The sequence below is a fragment of the Aspergillus tanneri genome (genome assembly GCF_003426965.1).
Source record: "Aspergillus tanneri strain NIH1004 chromosome Unknown AapTan_7_pilon_pilon_pilon, whole genome shotgun sequence".
In the NCBI taxonomy this organism is placed as follows: Eukaryota; Fungi; Ascomycota; class Eurotiomycetes; order Eurotiales; family Aspergillaceae; genus Aspergillus; species Aspergillus tanneri.
Genome location: NW_022984634.1, coordinates 1,704,960 through 1,729,228, shown reverse-complemented (window position 1 = coordinate 1,729,228; position 24,269 = coordinate 1,704,960). Strand labels below are relative to the sequence as shown.

General features: G+C 49.0%; 9 protein-coding genes across 9 annotated transcripts; 4 read left to right on the top strand and 5 right to left on the bottom strand.

The window, feature by feature from the left end:
* Positions 1-40: 40 nt before the first annotated feature.
* On the bottom strand, positions 41-4,097 carry ATNIH1004_007157 (uncharacterized protein; the record flags this gene model as incomplete). The annotated part of the gene is made up of 4 exons (XM_033571784.1): positions 41-1,660; positions 1,713-3,708; positions 3,760-3,957; positions 4,033-4,097. The coding sequence occupies 4 exons, from the start codon at positions 4,095-4,097 to the stop codon at positions 41-43; spliced, it is 3,879 nt and encodes a 1,292-aa protein (XP_033425099.1).
* Positions 4,098-4,744: 647 nt separating this feature from the next.
* Positions 4,745-5,100, bottom strand: ATNIH1004_007156 (uncharacterized protein; the record flags this gene model as incomplete). Its single annotated transcript, XM_033571783.1, has 2 exons — positions 4,745-4,933; positions 4,999-5,100. 2 exons carry the CDS (start codon positions 5,098-5,100, stop codon positions 4,745-4,747), a joined length of 291 nt encoding a protein of 96 aa, XP_033425098.1.
* A 4,092-nt stretch (positions 5,101-9,192) lies between these two features.
* Positions 9,193-11,064, bottom strand: ATNIH1004_007155 (uncharacterized protein; the record flags this gene model as incomplete). The annotated part of the gene is made up of 1 exon (XM_033571782.1): positions 9,193-11,064. One exon carries the CDS (start codon positions 11,062-11,064, stop codon positions 9,193-9,195), a length of 1,872 nt encoding a protein of 623 aa, XP_033425097.1.
* A 1,021-nt stretch (positions 11,065-12,085) lies between these two features.
* ATNIH1004_007154 (TMEM165/GDT1 family protein) lies at positions 12,086-13,796 on the top strand (the record flags this gene model as incomplete). Its single annotated transcript, XM_033571781.1, has 3 exons — positions 12,086-12,703; positions 12,770-13,670; positions 13,726-13,796. The coding sequence occupies 3 exons, from the start codon at positions 12,086-12,088 to the stop codon at positions 13,794-13,796; spliced, it is 1,590 nt and encodes a 529-aa protein (XP_033425096.1).
* A 1,504-nt stretch (positions 13,797-15,300) lies between these two features.
* On the bottom strand, positions 15,301-16,211 carry ATNIH1004_007153 (uncharacterized protein; the record flags this gene model as incomplete). The annotated part of the gene is made up of 2 exons (XM_033571780.1): positions 15,301-15,622; positions 15,850-16,211. 2 exons carry the CDS (start codon positions 16,209-16,211, stop codon positions 15,301-15,303), a joined length of 684 nt encoding a protein of 227 aa, XP_033425095.1.
* A 241-nt stretch (positions 16,212-16,452) lies between these two features.
* ATNIH1004_007152 (uncharacterized protein) lies at positions 16,453-17,496 on the top strand (the record flags this gene model as incomplete). Its single annotated transcript, XM_033571779.1, has 2 exons — positions 16,453-16,687; positions 16,922-17,496. The coding sequence occupies 2 exons, from the start codon at positions 16,453-16,455 to the stop codon at positions 17,494-17,496; spliced, it is 810 nt and encodes a 269-aa protein (XP_033425094.1).
* Positions 17,497-17,524: 28 nt separating this feature from the next.
* ATNIH1004_007151 (SANT/Myb-like DNA-binding domain-containing protein) lies at positions 17,525-19,521 on the top strand (the record flags this gene model as incomplete). Its single annotated transcript, XM_033571778.1, has 2 exons — positions 17,525-19,311; positions 19,407-19,521. The coding sequence occupies 2 exons, from the start codon at positions 17,525-17,527 to the stop codon at positions 19,519-19,521; spliced, it is 1,902 nt and encodes a 633-aa protein (XP_033425093.1).
* Positions 19,522-20,013: 492 nt separating this feature from the next.
* ATNIH1004_007150 (WSC domain-containing protein) lies at positions 20,014-20,746 on the bottom strand (the record flags this gene model as incomplete). The annotated part of the gene is made up of 2 exons (XM_033571777.1): positions 20,014-20,378; positions 20,452-20,746. 2 exons carry the CDS (start codon positions 20,744-20,746, stop codon positions 20,014-20,016), a joined length of 660 nt encoding a protein of 219 aa, XP_033425092.1.
* Positions 20,747-22,301: 1,555 nt separating this feature from the next.
* On the top strand, positions 22,302-24,117 carry cps1 (Gly-Xaa carboxypeptidase; the record flags this gene model as incomplete). Its single annotated transcript, XM_033571776.1, has 3 exons — positions 22,302-22,642; positions 22,692-23,995; positions 24,059-24,117. 3 exons carry the CDS (start codon positions 22,302-22,304, stop codon positions 24,115-24,117), a joined length of 1,704 nt encoding a protein of 567 aa, XP_033425091.1.
* Between the last annotated feature and the right edge of the window lie 152 nt (positions 24,118-24,269).

The following is a 24,269-nucleotide window of genomic DNA, read 5'->3' as shown; positions in this document are numbered from 1 at the left end:
GTGCACAGACACATATGTGTCCTTTTATTCATACCCCATGCTAATATATCCTCGTATCCAACCTAAATTCCTCCAACGCCTCAATCGGCCGAACCGCATTCAACGGAGTTCCATATCCTCCACCACCAGGAGTCTGAATAATAATTCTATCCCCCGTATTCATAGCCGCACTGACCTTGCTGCCAATACTGATCGTCTGCTGCGTGCCTGTCACCGGATCATTGCGCACCCACAAATTCACCCCCCTCTTCCCATCCTCTCCCCCAGCCATCCCATACGGCGGAATAACCCTCCTCTCGGACAGAATACTCACCTGCATCGGCCTTCGCAGCTCAATATCTCGAATACACCCGTCACCACCTCGGTGCCGTCCTGCACCCCCACTGCCACGACGGATCGAAAACTCTCGCAGAAGGACCGGATACCGCTTCTCCAGCGTCTCGGGATCTGTCATCCGGGTATTGGTGATGTGTGTATGCACACCGTCTTGACCGTCCCAGTGGGCCCCTGCTCCTGCCCCTCCCGCGATGGTCTCGTAGTAGCCGAATCCCTTGGTTACTACCCCGTGGGCATCGGTTCCTCCGTATCCAAAAGTAAGGTTATTGCATGTTCCCTGGCTGGCTCCCGACACGCGGAATGCCTTGAGGATAACGTCGACCACGCGCTGGGATGTCTCGACGTTAGAACCTACCGTCGCGGCGTTCTTGTCCGGTGAGAGGATGGAGTTGGGTGGGACGATCAGTTCAATCGGGTTAAGACAGCCTTGGTTCAGCGGGATAGCGGCGGAGATCATCGACCGCAAGCAATATATAATACCGCTGTACATGATCGCTGGGGGCGCATTCAGGTTATTCAGGGCCTGCGGTCCAGTACCAGTGAAGTCAAACTTTGCGGACCCATCCTCCGGGTTGATGGTGATTTTCAGTGCCAGGGGGCTGCCGTCATCCATGTAATCCACTGCCTCCAAGGGTAGTCCGTGGAAGCGACGGCTGAAATCCTTGAGCAGGCTGCGCACGGTTTCCTCTGCGTTCTTCTGGATGGCATCCATGTACAATTGCACCACTGGCCAACTGTACTCACGGATTAAGCCTTGGATGAGCTGGATGCCACGGTTGTTGGCCGCAATTCCGGCCTTTAGATCCGCAATATTGTCTTTTAGGGTCCGCGTCCCGCTGCAGCCGGGGTAACTACCAGGTGCGTCGTAGAGATGATAGATAAGACCTTCTTCGTCGAAGACGCCTTCTTTGACGATTTTGAATGACTCGACTGCTGCACCCTCCTGCCAGAGCTCGGTCGAGTTGGGAGGCATAGATCCAGCTGCGATGCCGCCGATGTCGGCGTGGTGACCACGATTTGCCACAAAAAAGAGAATTTTTGTAGGGTCCTCTTCAGCAAATACTGGTGTCGTTACTGTAAGATCCGGAAGATGGGTTCCTCCGGAGATAGGATGGTTGGAAAGGATGACATCGCCTGGTTTTAACTCGCCTTTACCGTATAGCTTAGCTTGGTAAGCAATGGCAAAGCTCATTGACCCCAGGTGAGCGGGAATATGTGGTGCGTTGGCCACCAGGAGGCCTTCGCTCGAGAAGATCGCGCAGCTATAATCGAGACGTTCTTTGATGTTGGTTGATATGGATGTTTTGCGCATGGTTTCTCCCATCTGATACACTCGTTAGCAGATCCACATTGAATCCGAGGGGCTTATCATTTACCTGTTCGGCTACACTCATAAACCGATGTCCAAAGACAGAGAGTTGAACTGGATCGACTTCCGTTGTATCTACCTCCTTAGTTTCTGAGTCTATCAATTCAATAACAGCATGTTCCCGAAGTATAGTAACCTCACTCGCAGGGTCCACAACAATGGTCTGCGTCTCGTCGATAATCATAGCCGGCCCCGGAATAATACTTCCCTTTGGCACGTCCTTTAGATGATAAATTCCCGATTGCACCCATCCAAAATTGTCAAAGTAAACCTTCCGTGTAAGGGTAGGCTTGAGATCGGCATTGCGCCTTGGTTTAACTGTCTTCATTTCCTCGAAGGGACTTGTGACATTTACTTCCATGCTCTTTCCCACTGAACGGACTCGGACATCATCGACGAGAACGTCTCGGGCTTGCTTGAATCCGAAAAGAGTCTGATGCTGGGATACAAAAGCGTCCGCAAAGCTTTTTGAGGGTGTCTCAGGGGATGGAATCATTAATGCTGTATCACTACCCTTGTAGCGCATGTTAAGGAACCGTTCATGCTTGATCTGGTTCTGTGCGAATCCCTCAGAAGCCAGTTGCTCGCTTGCTCGGTGTTCCAGCTGCATGAAACGCTTTTCAAGGCGGGGATATGACTCTGCGCTGTAAACTGCCGCTTCAGGCTCTTGCGATTCAACAACAACATCCGCCAGGGCCATACCATAGGCTGAAAGGATACTAGATAGACGATGGATGATAATCTGCCTAATGCCCAGATCCCGCGCAATAGCCGTAGCATGTTGTCCACCCGCACCGCCGAAACAGACTAGGTGGTGGGCAGCTGTCTCAAATCCCCGGCCTTCACTCAGGGCTCGGATAGGCCTGGCCATGGCAGCATTGGCCACCATCAGAAAGCCCATCGCAACTTGCTCAGGGGTTAGCTTGTCAGACGACCTCTCCGCATTCACGGTCTCCGTCATCTCGAGAAATTTCTTCTGGACGACAGCAGAATCCAAGGGTCTAGCAAAGTAGTCAGGTAGAATGCGACCGAGGAAGAAGTTGGCATCGGTGATGGTTAACGGGCCTCCGTTTCCATAACATGCAGGGCCTGGATATGCGCCTGCAGACTCGGGTCCAGCAGCAAACAGGCCGTTTCGCCAGAAAAGGATTGACCCACCACCAGCGGCAACAGTGTGAACGTCGAGCTGGGGACTCTGAATCGCGACCTGAGCAATGGTCGTCTCTAGTACATGGTCGAGAGTTCCGTTGTATCGCGACACATCCGTGCTAGTGCCTCCCATATCAAAACCCAGAACGGGGGTCCCTTCGTTAGGATCATAGCAAGTCTTCGCGCACCCTACGGCACCCGCTGCTGGCCCAGACAGAATGGCCCGCAGACCGGTAAATCGGTCGAATGAAGTCAGGCCTCCGTCCGACTGGGAAAGAAGCAGCTTCTTTGCATTTTCATCCTCCAGGCTACCTTTAAATCCGCGACGGAACCCATTGAGGTACTCTGTCACAACGGGGGAGAGGTAAGCATCTGCGGTCGCTGACTGCGCTCGGGGGACTAGCCTGATCATGGGCTGCAGTTCTGACGAGACGGATACCTTGAAATCCATCTCGCGGGCGATGGCAGCAATGGTGGCTTCATGAGCAGGGTATGCGAAGGAATGCATTAATGCAAGTGTGATTGTGCGATAGCCCTCATCCCAGAGAGTCTGTAGACTTCTTCTCACAGCATTGACGTCGGGCTTCTTAATGATGCGAATTGCTTCACCTGTGAGGCCTTCTGCCAGGTCCGGGTTCGATGCGATATCGATAGGAGCGGGCTCAGGATCTTCGGCAAATCCTTCAATTGTGACGCGCTCGTCCACCTCGACCACCTTCTCGTACAGCCGTCCTAATCTCGCGACGGACAAGTCGAAGATACTTGGACGTGCTTGGTTTCCGATTATCAACAGGTCCTTGAACCCTTTGGTGATTAACAAAGCAACACGTTCTCCTTTGCGCTCCAGAAGGGCACTGTGGATCTCTGTTAGTGGGCGGTACCAAACGGTTGGAGTAGTAGCATACTTAGTAGCTACCGTCGTTCCCATCCGGATCGACTCTACCCCGCTGATATCTAGCGGGGTTCCGCGGGGAATGTCAGTGCCACTGGCAATTTCCAGTATCTTCCTGATTCCTTCGATCGGGGCATCTTCATATTCGTTGGGCGCGTTCGAAAGTAACTTGAAAATAACATCGTCTTGTCGACCGGGAATCGTGGCCCAACTATACTCCAATCAGATGAGTTTTGACTCAATCAGGGTGAACTATAGAGAGCCTAGCGGCCGCATCGAGACTTACAAGTCACAAAAGGTACCACCGCGGTCGATTGCAATGCGAATTCCGCGGGTTGATGGATTTGTCATGACGGTTGTCTGATGAGAAAAGCTGACTGTTTCCAGCCATGGTGGATGTGGTCTGCGGGGAATTTATATCAGGGCCATGAGGAGCCGAATCCCCGTGACCGTGGCGACTCTAGGCATTATAGGGGATACTAGTATATTGAATGCCAGAGATACCTGAGATATCAGGTATTGGTTCTGTTGCGTGCGGGGAAACTGATTGCCTGAGGAAGCTAGATATTCCCGATTGGGTGACTCGTACATTGAAGTGATCTCGACACAGTCACTATAATTCAGGGGAAAGGGGGACAGAAGAGCACAATACCAGCTACACGCACATAGCCTACTAAGGAGTGGGTTTGCTAGGACCTATATTGCCTTAATTACTATCTGATGGACGCACACTTACCCTTCCAGAAATAGGGGCAGGTCCTCAGCGCAAAATACCCAGGAGAATGCTGGGTCGCTAGGCCCTCGGGTCCATATATTTCCGTATCACTCATGGACAGATTATGCAGTGAATAATCCAGGATTTCACTAAGCATTATTCTTCCGTCGAGCCTCCTTAGACAATTGAACCATCTTTCTTCCCCATCTCATGACAACCACCTGCATCTCCAGCCCATATGGTAGAGACAGAAACCTCGTCTAGTTTGATTTGTGCACCACTGTCACTCGCACTGCACAACGCCGCGAACACTTCGAGCGCCATGGTCGCCGCCATCTTGAACTACGGCCGTTTCCATCAATGGTGTTCGAGATCCTTTTCTAGAAAGTAAGATGGCGAGTTCTTTCCCAAGAATCTGGATGACACGAATTGCACGGAGACCCTCTAAAACGCCATGTTGCCGTCCATGGCCCTAACGCTGTCAGGTTGTACGCATCCTCCGCGTCCCAGGAAGCCAAAAGCGTCTCCCAAGCGTACAATAACTGCACCACGTCGAAACAACTGTGCGGTGGGCAGCAACCATGCGAGAGATGTCGTAAAAGTCGCTACGGTTGTGAGTACCCCACACCACACAGCCATTTCTTGTCGATGGAAAGTATCAACCCTGGTATGGGCTACTGGACGCCTTCTTTCTTAATGCCACCATGCAAAATGCAAATATGGTTGACATCTAAGATGGTGATAATAGTGTCCATACCACTGGCCCTCCTAACACTTTGTCCTAGAGTACGTCCATCGCGCCAATCCAGTCTGGGCAGGATGATCTTTTCGCATCAGCAATTGGCAGGTTTAATTCATCAGTAACAGACGACCATGTCTTTGACCAATCCAAAGATACCTACAATACAATGCTACTTTCGATCGCGAGCACTGTCAGAAATCAGATACGTCACAATCAACTGTTCCGAACATAGGGCTCTTCAATGCATTTATACGGTTGTATTTCGAATATTTCCGTTCTAGAATACCTATTATTCACCTTCCTACCTTCAAGCCTCGCTCAGATAAGTGGATCCTTCTAGTAGCTATCGCCGAAGTTGGATGCCAGTACTCTCGTGTCGCGAATCGTGCGCAAGTAGTCTTTCTTCCGGCGCCTTTTCCAAGATATTATCCTCAATCAGGTAAGGTCATGAATTCTTATGAACTTCAGATGAACAAGTTGCTCAACAAACGCCAGCTAATGCAGAAACTCCTCCAAAGCGACGAGGTTCACATTGCACAGGCTGTTTTGCTGCATAATTTGCGTCTGTTTGATGGCTCAAATGGCACGATATGCACTCTGCATTACCAGAGAAGTGTTCTCATTACCATGTGTAGGCCGTTTCTGGTAGGACAGAATATGGAGCTACGTGGATTCTCAAAGTTGGGATAATATGTTCCAGCCAGGCCAAGGTAAACAACCTATCTGACTCATTGTACGACTGACTTTATCCTTACTGCTTTCTTTATCTAGATCCTATCAATCTTGTCCACTTAGTGAACTCCAAACAGACGGCCATATCAAGTCGCTCAGTAACACTAACCGGCTTATTGCAATGGTTTCACTGTTTTCCGAGAAGACACTAAGTAAACAGTTCCAGTGTCTCCCATGCTAGTCTTTATTGCCAGCCAATGACACACTGCCCCATTGCCTTCTACCCGATATACTGAAGTCCAGATTTGAATTCTTCCAACCATCCCAAACTGCAGAATCAATGGATCCAATGGTAGTGTTGCAGCATAAAATATATCACCTTCTGGCCATTCTGCAACATATCCCATTATCTACACTTTATGCATCATACGGCTGGATGACAACCAAAGCGAACACCGAAGGCGCCGACAAAAAACCTCTGGTACAGTTTCTTAGAGGAGAGTCTCTCTCACTACCTTCTTGGAATTGACTTGAGTTGTTGTCCTCAGTGCAAACCATGCTCTGCATTCTGAGATGATAAAATGTCCAATTTCCCATCCCTGATCACACTTCCTGAAAATGGAAAATCTACTTAATTATACCACTTGCCTAGAAATCACACCCTCTTTATGCAGTATTTCAGAGTTTAATAGCACCGAAACTTTTGCTTCACAAACCAGGCCTCCCACGTTGTTATATCTCCTCTAGGGGCTAACTCAAACTCGAATTTCTGTACAATTGCGGGATAAATTTCGCCATTTCCAAGAGGCTGATGTTTTACCGATTCAAGTGCGAGCTCCAGCACCGAACTAGGTCTTATTAGTTATTGTTAACCCAGACAAAAATTCATTATACCGGAAAATTCTGTTCCATGTATGACAGTTTCTCCTTGTTTACCTGCAACCACCGCCCTGGTCGAAACTCTGCTGCATCTGGACCAAAAACGTCCGCGTTATAATGGATTGCCCAAGGATTAATCCCCACAGAAGGCTTATTTCATTTGTCAGCCTTACATATTTCCTCCTCATGAATAATAACAAACAAGCACATCATACTCCGCCAGGGAAAAATTGTCCCGCCGATGTTACGCCTTCAGAGGGAACATCCCAAAGTAACGGCCGTCCTGTATCGGGATGAACACGCAAGGCCTCTTTTATACATGCCTGCAAATATGGCATCTGCCGAGTTTGATCGAAGGTGATCTGGTCCGATTTGGATCAGATGCCAGATATAATCTTTTACGGTGTTGAGGGTTATCTGTCGGGTAAGTTTTGGCCCCAACTCAATCCACAAGTGGAGATGGGAAGACGACGACACGGGATCCGTATGCAATAATTTGGTCAATACTTTTCAACACCCCATGGGAGTCATATCCTTTCTCCAGGAGGCCAAGGGGTTGATTTGTCTGTTGAGTAATTTAGTCGGTGTGTCAGATACTACTGTTGCCGGAAAGCCTACATACTGTGATACTACAAATAACTTCGAACGCATAAAATTGCATCCAGGTGAGCACTTCAAATATCCTATCCTCTTTCGCAAACCCCTCGATTCTGCTACAAAGAATCGTGTTATATTGGTCTATCAACCCCTCATATGTCACTAGAGTCGACATGGAATACAGTGACGCAACTTGTCTCCGCTTCAAGGCATGCTGTGTGTTGTCCTGCTCCGAGAACAAATCCTTATTCTCCTTATTTGGGTCTCCAAATGCGTGATAAATGTCCGATTTGCGGAACTTGGATACAGATGAAAAGATGATCTTCAGAGCAATCGGATCATTAATACTAAAAATAAACAAGGAGATGCGGACCATGGCACCTAAAATCACGGGTTAGACTATGGATGCTAAAAGGAAATATCCAATAGCTCAAAAATTTATGAAATAATCTCACCATGTTTCCTGTGCAAGTCAATACTCGTCTTCTCAAAGTGCCCCTTCCCGACTTCATAGAACTGCCAGAGCCGAGTAAACCGAGCCAGCCACGGTCCTGGAATCCCACTGGTTGCTCCAAAATAAAACTGCTATATTTTATAAGTTATGTAACCAGCAATCATAAGTCGGACTAATCGACCAGCATATGGTTTAAACGCTTCATCGCGGAAAATCGATAGATCCCACATATTGATAACTACTCAGCATAGAAATACCAAACAGATACCTCACAAAACGAGTCTATTATGAGCAATGAAAAGACATTATATACTCCATCTTCTCACTTCGATCAACAAAGCCATCCGTCCCCCACGCACTACGCAAAACATGTGGTGGAGCCGACAGGAAGATCGGCTCCCCCACAAATGGCACAAGCCCAGTGCCTCCATTACGGCAGGATCGATGTCTTTTTCTACAAAATTTCCCCTAAACTGCACAAATCGAGTAGTGACGCCCTGTATGCTGTCCACACAGTATCAAATAGTTCAAATAGTGCATAAGTTGCAAAGAATCTCGGAAGTACGGAGAGATATCTGCTTCCGAGGCCGAAATACAGGATCAACCTTGCCTTCAGCCAGGAATATCTGGTTATTAGTGTGCTTAAGCACTTAAATGGTCATACTGGACTTTTTCCTATCTTCTTCTAGCATGCTTGGATACTTCCGGTTCTATGATGCATCTACATGCTCAAGCAACCCTCCGCTGAGCTTCTGAAGAACATCTACAGTCAGGCAGCCTCATCAAACTCTGGCTACCCTATGAATATGTAAGATGTCCACATACACCGCCCTGATGGATGCGGAGGTAACTGAGGAGGAGGAAGATTGCTGGACGTTCTTCCGAAAGTAAGTCGTCTTATCTATTGGCTATATTTGTTTTAGTGGAAATAGTTGCTAGGATTTCTCTGTTCCTTATCTGCTTATGATAATGGCGAGGATTCTGGTGTTGGTACCAGCTACATAAGAGCCTGTATGATGGACCCCGTTCAGAGAAATCGGGTGGGTTTCTAATTGCTCTTAATCTCGTTGTCATGGATTACCGATATAAACTGATGTTGTGGAGTTCGACTGAAACGGGACTTCCTATCTAGGTACGCTAAAATTAGATCATTACTCGTAAGAGATTGCGTAAGCTTAGTTGATATTGACTCAAACCAGGACAGATTTAAGAAAGAATCAGTCAAGAGCTACATGCACTAGAGCTCCTTCCTTAGGTTGAATTCCATATCACATTCATAAAATGGACATGTCCGAAGAGCCCGGTTCTAGGTCGCAGCCATTCCATCACAAATACTGTCGTAAAATTTTCAAACTGATGGACCTTCTGACACTAACACTTGTCCGGTCTAGTCAGAGGCATCCTCTTCGTACGAACTGTAGTGCGAAGAATATCCATCTTCAACATCTGCTGCTTCGATAGCATGAGCTTCCTTATTATCAGCAACTCCTTTATTAAACGCTTCGTATAACAACCAAAAGTCCATGGTAAGAACCGGTTGGAAAAGCTGCTTTTCCCGACACTCTGCAATGATTTCGTCCCTGGCATTGGATTCCGTATCTCCCCTATCTTCATCCGATGAATCCGAAAGGTCAACTAGATCGTAAACCCAGATAATCGAATCGTCTATCTCACTCTGCTCATCTTCAATCCCACTATCTCCTTTCACCCTATATGCAACTTTCTTTATGTCCTCGGGTGTCATGTCCTCCTCAAGAAAACACATCTCAAACCAGCGTCGCAGTTTGCTGACGGTCAACGTGCTATCCGTCGGATCTTCTCCGTAGCCTTCTTCGCCCGAAATGAGACAATCGTTAGCGATCTTTTCGACCAAGGGCTCTGCGGGCTCTGGCTGGTCGCTAGAGAAACTTCTAAATATGGAATCAACGGCGGAAAGCTCAGTATCCGGATCTAAACCAGGAAAAGGCAGGGTCATGCCCGAGGGTAGCAATAATCTAAGAAACTCGTGCGCAGATATTCTTGCGATCTCTTCGCAGAGAGACTTGGGTTCGCAGATTGGGACTGCCAATTCGAAGACCTGAGCATCACTGGAAGCGCCCAAAGCAGCGTTCATTTCGGGATACGTCCATTTGCCACCAACAAACCGACAAATTTTCATGATTAGCCGTCGCAAAAGTCCCGCTTCCAAGCACCTCCGGTCGGTTCGGATGAACGAGATCGGAAGATGCACCAAGGTGTTAGCGGTAACCAACTTGGTGCATACAACACAACGAAAATCGGCACACTGCAGAATATTTTGTTCGTAATGGCCGGCTACACGACAGTAATCAATCGCTGCATCTGCTTCATTCTTCAAAGAATCTGGCATTGCATCCTGGGGGAACATAGAAGAAAGTACCAAACAGCTCAGATGCTTATGCCGAGGCAGGCCTTGAATTTGGAGGCTAGGTCTTCCAACAAAAACAGTGGTCCCAATAATGTACGGTTTATCCATATCAACCCTACGTACGACAACAGATTCCTCCAGCGAGCTGCTCCGGGTTCCAGAGCTGTGATCGGATGTCATACTGTCGCTGTATTTGTTCTTGAGCGAGGATGTCTCTGTGCTGGCTTTGTCAGGTTGAGAGTCACGCAGAGGCTGTGGCACTATTTCTCCACTAAAAATGCCTTCAATATACTCCTGGGCTCTTTTTGTGGCAATCTGATAGCATTTCCCTTCCGCAGAGCAAACAGGCATAGCGAGTGCACATATATAGGGCTTATCACTCATAAAACTGCCGATGCTCCAGTTGACTTCATCTATTCGTGTTATGTGCATCGTGTGAGACGCTATTGTTGACATCAGCCTGTGCATCTCCTTAAAATCAGCCAATTCATGATATCCATTCGCAACTGAGCACAAGGGCCGATGAATCAGAGACTTGGCCGGGTATCTTTGGCACACGATGCACCCTCCATCCAGGCAGTTGAAGATCTCGTCAGTAAAGGCGAGAGAAAGAGAGACTACAGCACGAAATAAGGATAATTCTTTGTTGGGATCAGGTTTCTCCAGGTAAATGCTTCTAACACTAATTCGTTCGAAGGAGTTGTTCGTGTAGGGAGATCTAAAGACTTCATCTGAGATATTGGCATCGAAACGAGCATTGTCGAAACGAGGAGACGTCGGGTCGGGGTTCCCAATGAATACACTAAACCACACAGGAATCTCCATCCTAGGCTGAGACGGCTTACTCGCGGATGAGCTTGGTCTGCTCGCCATAGTATTTCCTGTTTTAGAATTGCTGTCACGAGTCGAAGATATTCTCTTGATGTGTGCGAGCCAAGATTGGGAATGTAGGAGAAATGGGGTCAGGAGGTTTCGAGACAGAGATTCACAGCATAGTGACTACGGGTCAGGGCAGCCACACATCGGACATTCCCTGCCAGGGTATTCTGCATTGACTTATGGGTCTTTCCAGTGAAGGCAAATCCGTCCATGCCATCGTTTCGCAGCATCTACTCCGTATAGACTGAACTTCACGCGCCGTTGATCGGATAAGAAGGCAACCAATACCGAGTCATGAAGATGGTCCTCAGTGTAGGGCTGTTAGTGAATCCGTAGTCTGTGGGCCATCGATCTTGGCACGATAAAAATAGGCCATATTCTGATGCTGTCCAGTGTAAGAATATCGAAGGACACGCAATAGCATCGAATCCAACTGTCAATCTGACATATCTGGGAGCATCGACAGAAACCGCATCCCTGCATGTTGCCCAAGCCATGGGAATCACAACAGGACAGAAGCTGAAGAATGAAGAATGAAGATGATATGAAATCAAAAGATCCACGCGTCCCAATACGCAAGCGGCCAAAGTGGGACTCCTGGCACGTGATGCGGAGGTAGCGTTGCCCCTTCGCAGCCCCAAATCTTCAGAAAGTGTCCTTTCTTCCTGTCAGTCTTGTCGGAATTTTTCCCTTTTTTTTTTTTTTTTTTTCGTTTCTTTTCCCTATCTGCTCTCCCTCGTGTGCAGTTGGTGCCGCTGAAGTACTCTACATTTTTTATTTATTTATTTATTTATATTATTCGTGCTTTTTTTCGCCCTGCCCGTGTATTCCCTCCCCTAATCTGCTCTTGTGGCTTTAAGATCGAACGCCGCCGATCCTCCCGTTAGACGGTCCTCGATTGCCCTTCCTTCTGTCGACCTTCTTTTCTTCATGGGCTAGAAACCTTGGACGATCTTTATCTACGTAACCCTCTCTCATATTCTTGTGCTCGACCGACTATCGCTACATTGGTACAATGAAGATTCAATTACTCTCGCCAATTGTCCTCTTTCTCCTCCCCTCGGTATCAACAGCTCTTGCAGATCCTGATGCGAATAACAATGCACGTTTAAACGATCCATATGCAGGGAGAGGCGGTGCTCTGCATATTAAACCCGGCGCTCCCAATGTCGATGAGCTCGCGCCAGTTCATTCTACCCCTAAGGTCGCTCCCAAAGGGACGCAGGACGCCCCGGTCGATGGGAGAGATGGCCGACCTCACGCTGGTCCGTGGGTGGAGACAAATGCAGAACGCGATCGCAAGAAATCAGGGTCGGGATTACCCTCAGATATACCTTCCAACCCAAAATTATCCGAACACTTGGGTCCGGATGGGAATCCGATGCCATATTCGAACGATGGGGTGATGGATGATCCGCACAGAACGGGCCCAAAAGAGGGAACCCGAGGTACGGAAGGTGGAGTGTCGGAAAAACTGAAGGATAATACAAACTCTGGGGAGAAGGTACCGGATGGCCCTAGAGAAGTCCCTCCTCTGCCACATAGTGAGAAACAGAGACTCCAACCATCGGAAGATACGGACGAGTCAAAGGGCTCAGGAGGCTCTGGAGGTTCCAGCCTCGGAGTGCTCGAGGTATTTTCCCCCTTTTGGTGCTTCTTGAATCTCGCTGTTGAAGATAACCGTTAACTCAATTTTCAGAAACCTATCGACCTACCCGAGAAGCCACACGACATCCCCCATCCTAAATCCCCCGCTCCCGTAAGCGAAGATCCGCTTGGTTTAGAGGCTCCTAGGAAATCTACAGGCACAAGCTCCGGCACTGTCAAAGCTGGAGAGGAAAGCGATCCACTACATTCTCTTTTCTTTTCCTTTACCATGATCATTGTCTCTGAGATTGGCGACAAGACGTTCCTGGTTGCGGCACTTATGGCTATGCGGCATCCGCGTTTGCTGGTTTTCTCGGCTGCATTCTCTGCCTTGATCGGCATGACTGTACTTTCTGCTATTCTTGGACATGCAGTGCCGACTTTGATTCCCAAATCATTCACCAAGTTATTGGCAGCTGTGCTCTTTCTCGTATTTGGTTTGAAGATGCTGAAAGAAGGGCGCGAGATGTCGCCAGACGAAGGTGTCGGTGAGGAAATGAAGGAGGTTGAAATGGAGCTGGAGGAAAAGGAGCACCAGCAGATGCGCAGGAGTCGGCGTCGCTCTTCTGCCACACCCCATTCCCTGGAAGCCGGTCGTGCTGGTGGGAGTCGCAAGTCTCGATCATCTGCCAACCGCCTCCCCTCTCCCCCCGATAGTCTTTCCTCATCATCCTCGCGAGGGTCGTCGCCCGCTCCCGGTTACCGGTTCGGTGACATCCTAGTCGGAATGAACAATCTTTTCTCTCTCCTTCTTAGCCCCGCCTGGGTTCAGACTTTCGTCATGACTTTCCTTGGAGAATGGGGTGACCGCAGTCAAATCGCAACCATTGCGATGGCTGCCGGACAGGACTACTGGTGGGTTACCGTCGGTGCGATCACCGGACATGGTCTCTGCACGGCGGCAGCAGTCATCGGCGGAAGTGCTATTGCTGGCAGAGTTAGTATGCGCGCTGGTACGTGTCTCATTATTGTCTTATCGCCAAAAATTCTTACTGATAATTCCGACAGTTACTCTGGGCGGTGCCGTTGCCTTCCTTATTTTCGGTGCCGTTTATATGATCGAGGCTCTATATTATTGACCTTATGTACTGTCACTAAAGCTTTAATATCATTAGATGATTCTCTTCTAAAATATAGACTTGAGTTGCAATAGAGCCAGATGTATACGCAATTTGGAAGCTCCTTTCTATCCTTGTGATAATTAAAGAAATAGCAATCAATTCACGGCGGGCAGGATTTATCCTCTCATTTGTTTGTAATAGGGACTTGAGGTTGTAAAAAGAAAGCATCTGCTGGTTACCTGGTTACATGTTGGAATGATTATGTTCTACAAAGCATCGTCGACGGCCACCTTTAGATAACCTTTCATCAATTTTTAATTTTAACCCCAATGGACATTATCATAGGCAAACTCAGTCGTAACGGTTTGTATGGGTGGTGTTAAGATAGATCTCCCAACATGCACGAGTCAAGTCACGTGTCTGGCCTTGCTATATGGTACGCTGAGCTCAATTAGCACTAGTAGTAGTAGTAGTAGTAGTAGTAGTATTCTTTAACCTGTCTAGCTTACATATAAATGTCGCCATGCAGGGTTGCCGACGCAGTCAACGTACAAGAATAGCCGCGCCTGGCAGCTTGCCACCACGAAGTTCCAGGTGGCCCTGAAAGGAATAGCACTAAACAAGCAAGAAGAACGAAAAGCTTAAGTGAATGTCAATATCAATGTCACCACCAACTCTGTAGTGTCGTCCCCGTCGCCGCTGCTCAACGCAGACTGAACTTCTTCCTCACCGTCTGCAGCAATCCCCCAGATCCCACTGCAGCACTTTGTCGGGCATCCTCTAACTCTGTGACCACCGGTTTGGTCGTTCCCTATACCGTCTGGGTATCTCTGTACCGTTGTCTGGTCTGCTCAACTGCCGCAGGTGACCTGGCCCTGCGTCCGTTGGTATGAACTCGCTTCAGGTAACAGCCCAATGTCCTTGCTAACGTCCTGCGCTGGCCGAGACAGACGTCTCTTCCCGTGCTTGTTTGGTGACCCCTGTCGCTGCAGAATCTTGCTTGAAACTGCCCGAGCAGGCCCGTTTTAATTATAAAGTCCGCCACTGCCCCGCTTGCCTTTGTCTCCGTATTAGCGATTCATACCCCACATTCAGAGACCAGCACAATCCCTTCTTCGAAGCTCCCGTTTCGTATCCATACACAGGCTAGTCAGAATCAGGCACACCATAAGCAGATGCTTAGGAGTTTGATCATCAAGATCGCAGCCGCAACGCGCAGACTAGCGCACGTTGATACGCCTGAGATACTTGTTTAGTCCAATCCTCCCCGAACGTTCCTGCATGAGCACGAACAGATGCTTTCCGTAGACTACCTTAGTACCGCAAGACGCCACTGTCAGGCGCTTGGTGGGTTGTCCCGTCCTCATCCATTGCCACACTTTGGCCCACTTGGCTCTCGACTCCTCCCTGATTCTCCGGCTGGCTGCCGACTACAGAATAACCAGTTGTTGTTCTGGTAGCAGTTTTCGTTCAGCTGCCTCGTTCCCTGGCACACCCTGATGAGCAGGGACCCACCTCAACGTCACCGGAATGTCTTATTCCTTGCACCATTTGGCATCTCCAGATAGCCCCGGAGAATCTCCTGTCCGGAGACCAACCGAGGCCGCCTGAGCTCCTTCAGCGCTGCCTGACTGTCCGAGAATGTCCGTACTCCATTGCAGGTGTAGTTGCTCCACTGTTGTACCTCATAACACTGTTTTACCATTTCGAGCACCATCTGGACGCCCTGAAGCTCGCAGCGTAGACAGTAGTTGTGGTCTCCAGACCAAGGCGGCCACTGGTCAGATGCCTGTCTCTGTAGGTCCGGCACCACTGCTGTGGCACCAACCTTGCCCTCGTACCCACTGCTGTCAGTAAAGACACGAAGTGGCAGGTTTGTTTGCAGGAGTATTTGATCGTGACTCTTCTCGAGTCGGCGTAGACCTCGATCACTACGTATGATGGCACTCGCTGCGGCGCCACGGTTCCGTGACGTACACCTACTTTATTTCCCATCTCACCTTGACCTTCGGTGGTGGCTTCAAATACCAGCCCCGCTTGTCAGAGTGTGCCTCCATTGGCGTCTACCTACGGAGTTCCTTCTCCTCGATATGGGACAACTTGATACCGTCTGGCACTATGTGATATTACGCTATGGTCCTGTAGCGATCCATATCGTCGTCTCCTTAGCAGGTAGCTTATCTGAAGCCCCGTGGGCAGCAGATAGAGTTCAATGTTGAGTGCCTCAGTGAACATGGGCTGAAAGGCATCACTGATCATGACTGCCGCTCGCTTTTGCACCGAAGCAAACTGTCGAATGACTGCACCCCTCTCCTTGGCTGTTATTATTCCCCGTTGGAACCATGTGGCCAACGCAAACCAACCCGCGCCGATCTTCACAAAGAGCTTATTTACAGTTAGGGTTTGGATTAGGGTCATGGATACCTCAGGCATTAAGGTATCAAGTTATTGATTACGTACGCAATACCCTATCCCAGAAGAGACAGCAACACCAAATCGCCCAAAACATTTTCGTTCTTGCCACATCTCATCATCCAAGCACTCTGTCATTGACAGCCAGTTTTTCCTATCAAGTGCAACAATTTTTCATCTTAATTTCATCATTTTTCGACCAGAACTATACTCTACTATTGAACTTGGCATTTCCCAGACTCCTCTGACCGCCTTTTTGGGCATGGCTCGCTCACGGTCGTCATCTGCCTTGGGGCTTTACAACGCTCCGTCTAATAAGGGGCTCTCATACCTGAAAGCTGCACATTCGACTCCTACTCTGAGACGGGTGACCAGAAGCCAGAGTCGCAAGCTCGAGGCTCCAGAATTGCAAAATGAGCGTGGTCGTGCTGGGCAGTTCTCTGATGGAGCTGCTTCGAGCAGGTGGGGGCAAAACAAAGGCAGCATGAATGGAAAGGGTGAGTCGAAGTTTAGTCTCCGTATCTCTCTCTGATTAGTTATCACCACTCCTTGGCCTCCTGTCTGTCAGAGTGTGTTGGTGCCATTCTTTGTTTCTTTTGCTGTTGCTTCAAAGTGAACCTATTTTCTTAGAAGAATCTTTTTTGTTTTTCTTTTTATTTTTCCCTTTCTTTCCTTTTTTTTTTTTTTTTTGATGTAAGCCGGAGACTTCGCTTCTCATACGTCATGAATAGGGCTAGATCTTATCCAAGAATCATCCACAAAGACCCCACGAAGATCGAGTGGTCGTCCTGTAAATCCTATCGGGAGAGATTCACTAGAAGATGCAGAAGCTACAAACATCTCAGGGACCACTATCCTCCCTTCAGAGCCGGACACCGACTTTGATCCCGAGATGATGCTAGAGGCCCTCCCAGACCTGGAGCGGGCAGCAAAGAATGTTTTGGATTTGCTGGTCCCTGCCTCTACAGATCCAGTCAGCATTGTTAACATGGCCAAAAAGCTTGCGGACCCCAAGAACACTCAAAGTAGACGTCTTTCACGGGCCAAGTCGAAATTTGAAAGCGAGTCGAGCTATTTCGGTAGTCATTCGTACATAGACGCCGAAAAAGCCAACGTACTGATTCTGTCTGCTTTGGAAAACAAGCACAATGGATTGGGGCACGACTGGAGTCCCGATTCCGCCCTGCAAAGGGCAAACTGCGCGCGCTTCGCCCTCGAAGTTCTCCTGGCCAAAGCCGGAACTGATGCTCCAATGCAGGCCATTCGAAATGTGGAGGATGTTTTTCCAAACTTTTTTTATGAATGAAGTCGCTCATGACAATCAACAACTAGCCATGGGTGGAAGCGCCCTTGAAAAAGATACTTTCAATCTCGCTTTAGAGATCCGAACGCAGTTTCTAATAGGGCACATGGAAGAACAACAGTATCATGCTGCTTTTGATCCTGAGGCTATGTTACGAGATGCCTTCTTCATCGATGCAGCTGATGATGATATCTTTGAGAGCAGTCAGGCTCCACTTCGAGGCTTTAATCTCGATCAGTTTGGCGGTACAGACAAGTATCTTCCTGTGCGCTTTAGAGATGCTGCTTACGAACGTTTCAATGAAATGCTTCTTACTGTTTCTGAGGATGGATTTGTTGATATTGAGGAACTGAAGAGCGCGTTTCGTTGGCAGAGATTCACGCTACGCGCTGCCCAATGGATCCGCAAAAGAAACGATGAAATTGAAAAACAATTGAAAAGTCAGCTCGATGCTGAAGCCATGAGGGATGCTTATTTCGCCACCCCTAGGGGCAGCCACAGGTTGGGTAGCTTAGCGCCTCGCTCTGATAAAACGAGCAGCCCTGCAGGCAGCCGAAGTGCCAGACACTCTGCCATTCCAACGGAAAGTCCAAGAGCCACCGACACCCAGAGATCGTCGAATAGAAGAACGGCCGTCCATTTACTATCACGCGATCAGCGAGGGCCAGAGAACCAAGCAGAGTCAAGGGTAATATCTGAGGCCCAAGGACGGAGGAAATCTAAATCGTGGGTATCCATTTCCCGTCTACAACCGAAGTATCTACTTACAACCCGAAGGTCTTTTCTTAATGCTTTCTCCATAGAACGCATAATGAAAAGGCAGCAGCGTTCCCGGGAGCATTCCGGGCTCCGTCGACAGTCCGATTTGGCACAACCGTCATCGCTGCGTGAGAGTGAAACAAATTTCGAAGATCGCCGCCAAACATTACCTGCTCCCTCTCAGGCCAGACCGGTAGCAGTCGCAGAGCCTCGGGAGATACCTAACTCACCGCAGGGCAGCCCTCATTTTGTGGTTCAAGACGATGACTTCCTTACCGCCAATGACACTGGTTTCAGTTTCGACAATGATAACTCAAGAATACAAATAGAGCGATCACACAGTCCTCCAGTTGTCAATAGGGCCAATCAAGAAGCAGTTCATGAAAGTACATCTACCACTGGTGCCCCAGCCGCACAGACTGCTGCTCTCCCTTCTACTGAGGAACTATGGAGAGCGGCCAAGGCGAGTATCTCTTCCCAGCCTCACAGGGGAAGAAATGTCCGCGCAGCATTTATCGACCGGCAGGAAAACGCACACCGTATCTCACCGATCAGTCATGAAGCAAGCGCGCGAATCGCACACAGGACACAGCCTGAACCCGGGCCGTCCCAGAAACGGCAGCACCATGAATCGGCCGACGAGGAAGAGGTAGAGGAAACCAATGGCGATTTTTTTCAGTACGATCGAGAGGTAGATATTCCTCGCAGGCGCGCTGAGAAACCAGACCAGGGCAGAAACAAACGCCAGAAAACCACGCAAGAAGCCGAAAACCAAGCCATCTCTGAAGTGCGGAGAGATTTGGAAGAAACCAGGAGGCGCGCGACACCTGCTGTGCCTCGCATACCCCCCACCACCTCGTCCTACAAGCAGCAGGTACGTTGGACACAATCCGAAGACAACCGATTGATTCGGTTAATGGGTGAATATGGCACTGGATGGGCCAAGATCGAGCGACAGAATGAGGCGCAGCCTGTAAGGCCAGGTGAGACCAGAATCGAGGGCCGGAATCAGGGGCAGCTGAAGGATCGAGCCCGGAATATAAAAATAAAATTACTCCGGTATGCACCTTATTTTCTACCCCCCTCCCCCCCTTCCTTTAGTTCCTCTACTTTTGTAGCTTGGTGTTGGTGAAAATTGACTAATATCTCTTCAGAGATGGGTTGCCACTTCCCAGGAATTTCGAGAACGTAACCATGAAGGCCAGTGACTGCAATATGCTTCGAAAAAAGGGGATTCAGCTCCCAGATCCTGAGGCACAGCCAACATAACCAACAGTTGGAATATGAGTTGTGACTGGCTGATTTGGTTTTTGGTCTTCGGGATGGGCTTTGCGCCAGCCTGTCAGCATGGCTGTGAACTTGGAGCTAGGTACCATTGGATTGTTGACTTATTCAATTCTAATGCACATTTGATTGGTAATTTTTCTTGGATATGCTGCATATTATACATAATGTTGTTTATTATACATAATGTTGTATAGTGATCGAATCTTGGGTATCTTAATAAAATGAAGAAAATAGTAACATCGCAAGAGGTATCGGATCAATTAGCAATTCAATTTCCGATGCTCAGTAGACTGGGTGGGGAATCAGGTCCAATTAATACCGACATTCTTCAGACCCCAAATATCGGAAGACGCCCACGCACCGATCGTAGGCATAGGGTGCTCGTTCTCAGTATAGTACTAGGTAGACGAAGGATCTATCCACAAGCTAAACCAGCACCAGCTGTAGGCTATGCCAGGTCCATTTTTAATTAAATCAAGACAAGAGGACCAATGGTAGGAAAATCGCCCCCACAACGGACCCCAAAGACGCCGGGCGAGTCGGAACAACAGCGTTGGACGAACTCACAGTTGGTGAACTAGGCGAGGCTGACAATGAAGACACGGCGAGAGCTTGAGCAACTTCAGCATTCTTAGGACCTGTGGTCGGGGCAGTCAAGATGCTACTTGGGACACTGGTCTCAGCAGCAATGCCTGTTTGTATGACTGTGGGGTTCACGTTCAGAGTCCTTATAGTCTCAGATGCCGAGACAGTCTTCGATTCGGGAGAACGTAGTTTAGGTTGTTCATGAGCAGTCGAGTCGCTGTCAGAGACAACAGTCCAAGTATTTTCGCCTCCGCCTATGTATCCGAATCCAATTAGCACACCCTTTTTTGTTCGTTGCCTTTGGTGAAAGGACATCGAAGGACTCACATTTATGGGCTGGATAGCCGGGGCACGGTACGTTGCATTCTTCGAGTGAAAGTTTGGCATTGGCTGGAGGTAATTTGTGTCCACAGAAGCATTTCTCAGTCTGCATGGCGTACACGGAGTAGCCTTTTTCCTGGCACTTCTCCAGGCATAGGCCTAGAGACAGGTATATAGACGAGCCGATGAGCTGTAATTTGCCGATATCATTGTAGCATTCTTCACGACCCGTAGCCAAAACGAAGTAGGGTGAGAAGGCCAGAAGTGATAGAAAGCCCAGACTGAGGATTTTCCTGGCCATTTGGGGTGGTTGGCAAAGGAATGTAGAAAGATGCCAACTTGGGCTCCCCGAACAGACAAGTTTAGTAGAGATAATAAAGCAAAAGCTGCTTCAAATGTCAATAACGAGTGACAGAATTAGAAAACTAATCAGGAGAAAATTCTCAAGATCGAGGATGACCAGAGGGGCCGGGTGAGCAGGGCGAGCCCTAGCTAAAATAGTTCGGAGTATATTCTGCCCCCAAGAACTAGCCCCCATAGAGAGAGTGAGTTCCTGGATGCCAATGATGGGGTGTGGACAAACCAGCCCCTTGGAATCTGACACAAATCGGGAGCGTGAAACGACAGCAGAATGCGGATCCGAAAATCACATAAAAATGCTTTCTTTTCGCCAGATTCCAAAATGGTTCGTCGGGTGATCGTCAGATCTACGTCGAAAGCGTTGTGAGTGATCCCTTGCTCTATCGAGGTGGCGTTTCATCGTAGAACCCTTCGGGGAGGATTTAACTGGGGAGGAATTCCAGTTGGTGAGCTTGATATCTCCTCGATGATGTCAATGATCGACAGACTATTGTATTCTGAGACCACCACGCGAGGACTATCGATAGCCATTTGGGTCCGTGGGTCCAAGTACCACTGAACACTTGAATCTGACGGCGGGGTTCATTTGTCAAGGCTCAATCGCTGACGATCGAGTGGCAAAGGCAATACGGATGTGAAATAAAGGTAGATGGATTTTGAAAACAGCAGCGGCTGTCACGAGACTGGCACCTGACCCTCCTTTTCCTCCTTCACTTTTCCCTCGCACAAATATGCGAACAGGTTCTTCTTTCCGGTCGATTCTCTTGACTTGATCCTGACAATCATGGATTCTTGAATCATCCAATAAGAGGTATCTAACCAAACACTCCCTCTTGAGCGAGTTGACACTGTAGTAATATTCCGATACAACTTGCATCTTAGATACTCACATCAGCTAACTACTCTTGCTCCAGAACTTATCGACTTGGTTGAATGATACCATGTCGAAATCATGCAAGCCCAATGATGAATCTGCCCAGCGGGCACAATGCCTCATTCTGAACGACTGGTCTCATCTGTTACTTTTGAGGAAACTTACATACCAAGTTTTGAAGTTGATTAACCGAGCCAAAATCTGTTGAAAGATATCGACTCAGATTGGGGGTGGAATGCTGATCCGCTGTCAGCCGTCTTTCCCTGATGGCGACACCCATGCCAAGGGAGCAATGGAGGAGACCTTAACTGACATAAGCTTCGTGAACTGATCAGGTCAATCGCGAATCAACTGTTGATACCTTCCTGGACAGGCATTTCTTTCCAGAAGCAGGCGGGTCCAGCCGCCTTTTGACTAATTGCATCATTTCGTTGCCGACTGTGGAATCGATTGCTTTTGCGGGGCCTCTTCGTATGCGTGGCTAGCTGTAGCCCACCACTGATAACTAAGGACAGGAGAGAATAATATAAAGTCTTATCGTTCGCCATGTCATCACCGTTGCTGTTTCTTTGGACCTTGTACCTCTGCATGTCCTCCTTTGCCCACTGACAAACCATCAACGATGCGCTCAATGGTTCCTATTGCCCCAGCCATTGTTGGGCTATTATTACCCTCGGCTATATCCTTTACTATTCCTTCCCCGCAACAAGTCCTCCACTCCTTGGCCGAACAGGACAACAATCTCTGCCCTCTGCCCTCAAAGATAACGCCACCGGATGATGGTTTAACTTCGCCACTCAAATACCTCCAAGATGATAGTCTTCGAACACGCCAGGCCGACCGACTCTCCAGAGCCGTCCAGGTGCCAACTACAGTCAACGATTTTATGACAGATCCCTACGACGAAGGATTCGCTCCATTTATCGAGTTCCAGCAACTTCTCCGGTCCCTTTTCCCGCTCACGTATGTCTTTTGTTCTCTCTGGACGAACCACCTCTCACATTGCGTATAGCCACTCCCACGCCCGCGTAGACCACATCAACAGACTCGGTTTGGTTTTCACGCTCAATGGCACCAACACCTCCCTCAAGCCGTTGCTGTTCATGGCCCATCAGGACGTCGTGCCCATTAACGACCCCTCCGACTGGACCCACCCTCCATTCGCTGGCCATTTTGACGGCGAATGGCTCTGGGGTCGTGGTGCCAGCGACTGCAAGAATGTCCTAATTGGTCTCCTATCCGTTATCGAGGACCTGCTTAGTCAAGACTGGCTACCAGCTCGCAGCGTGGTTCTCGCCTTCGGCTTTGACGAGGAATCTCACGGCTTCCTAGGAGCCGGATCCATCTCTCAGTTCTTGGAAGAGAAATACGGCCCCGACAGCTTTGAGTTCATCCTCGATGAAGGTGGTATGGGACTCGAAGTCGTCGGAGGTGACGGTGTCAATGACGGCGTGGTTTACGCCCTCCCTGGTGTCGGCGAGAAAGGGGCCCTTGACATCGTGCTCAACCTCGACGTCACCGGCGGCCACAGTTCCGTCCCACCTCCGCACACTGGTATCGGAATAATGTCAGAGATCATCTACGAGCTGGAGCGACAGGATCTTTTCATCCCTGTGCTGCATGATGGCCACCCCTCCCGCAAAATGCTCGAGTGTCAGGTCCGCCATTCCCCGGACAACGTTGAACCTTGGCTCGCTTCCGCCCTCCAGTCCTCCGACCACGTTTCTCTCGCGGCGAAAGTAGCCGCCTCACGCGGTGAGAAGGTCCGCTTCACACTGCAAACCTCCCAGGCAGCAGACGTCTTCGTTGGTGGTGTTAAATCCAATGCTCTGCCCGAGAAGATCTCCGCCATCGTCAACTACCGCGTCGCTCTGCACCAAACCCCAAAGGCCGTGATAGATCGTGCTGTCCGCATCATCGGTCCCATTGTCGAGAAACATAATCTGACCTGGACCGCCTTCCCCACTACTGGGGAATACGAGAAAGCTTCTCCTAATCACCTTACAGTGACCCTGTTGAATGAACCTCTTAACCCGGCCCCTGTCAGCCCGACAGATATTGACACCGACGCTGTCTGGGCACGTTTTGCCGGTGTGACACGATCTGTCTTCGAGTCGGTCCCTAGTTTGAAGGGTAAAAAAGTTGTCGTTAGTGGAGATATCATGACCGGCAACACGGATACTAGATTCTACTGGAATCTGACTCGCAATATTTACCGCTGGAGCCCATCGCGTGTCGGTGGTACGTACAATATTCATACGGTCGATGAGAGGATCAGCATCGACGTGCACTTGGAAGCCATGGCGTTGTACTATGGTATGTTTCTTTCTCGTCTGGTCTGGTCTGGTTTTGTGTACAGATTTCGACTAACCGTTATAGATCTTATCCGTGCCTTTGATGTTGCCTATGCTCGCACCGAAGTTGCCCGTGACTTATGAGTGCTGTATATAAGATAGATGTTAGAGTGATCTGTGCATAAGCTTTGCTGGGGAACTATAGGTCATCTACGGTTGTCTAGCAACACTTGTGTTTATACTGTGTAGCTCTGAGAGATATGTCCTGACCCAACGATATTTAACGCTCAAGTGTA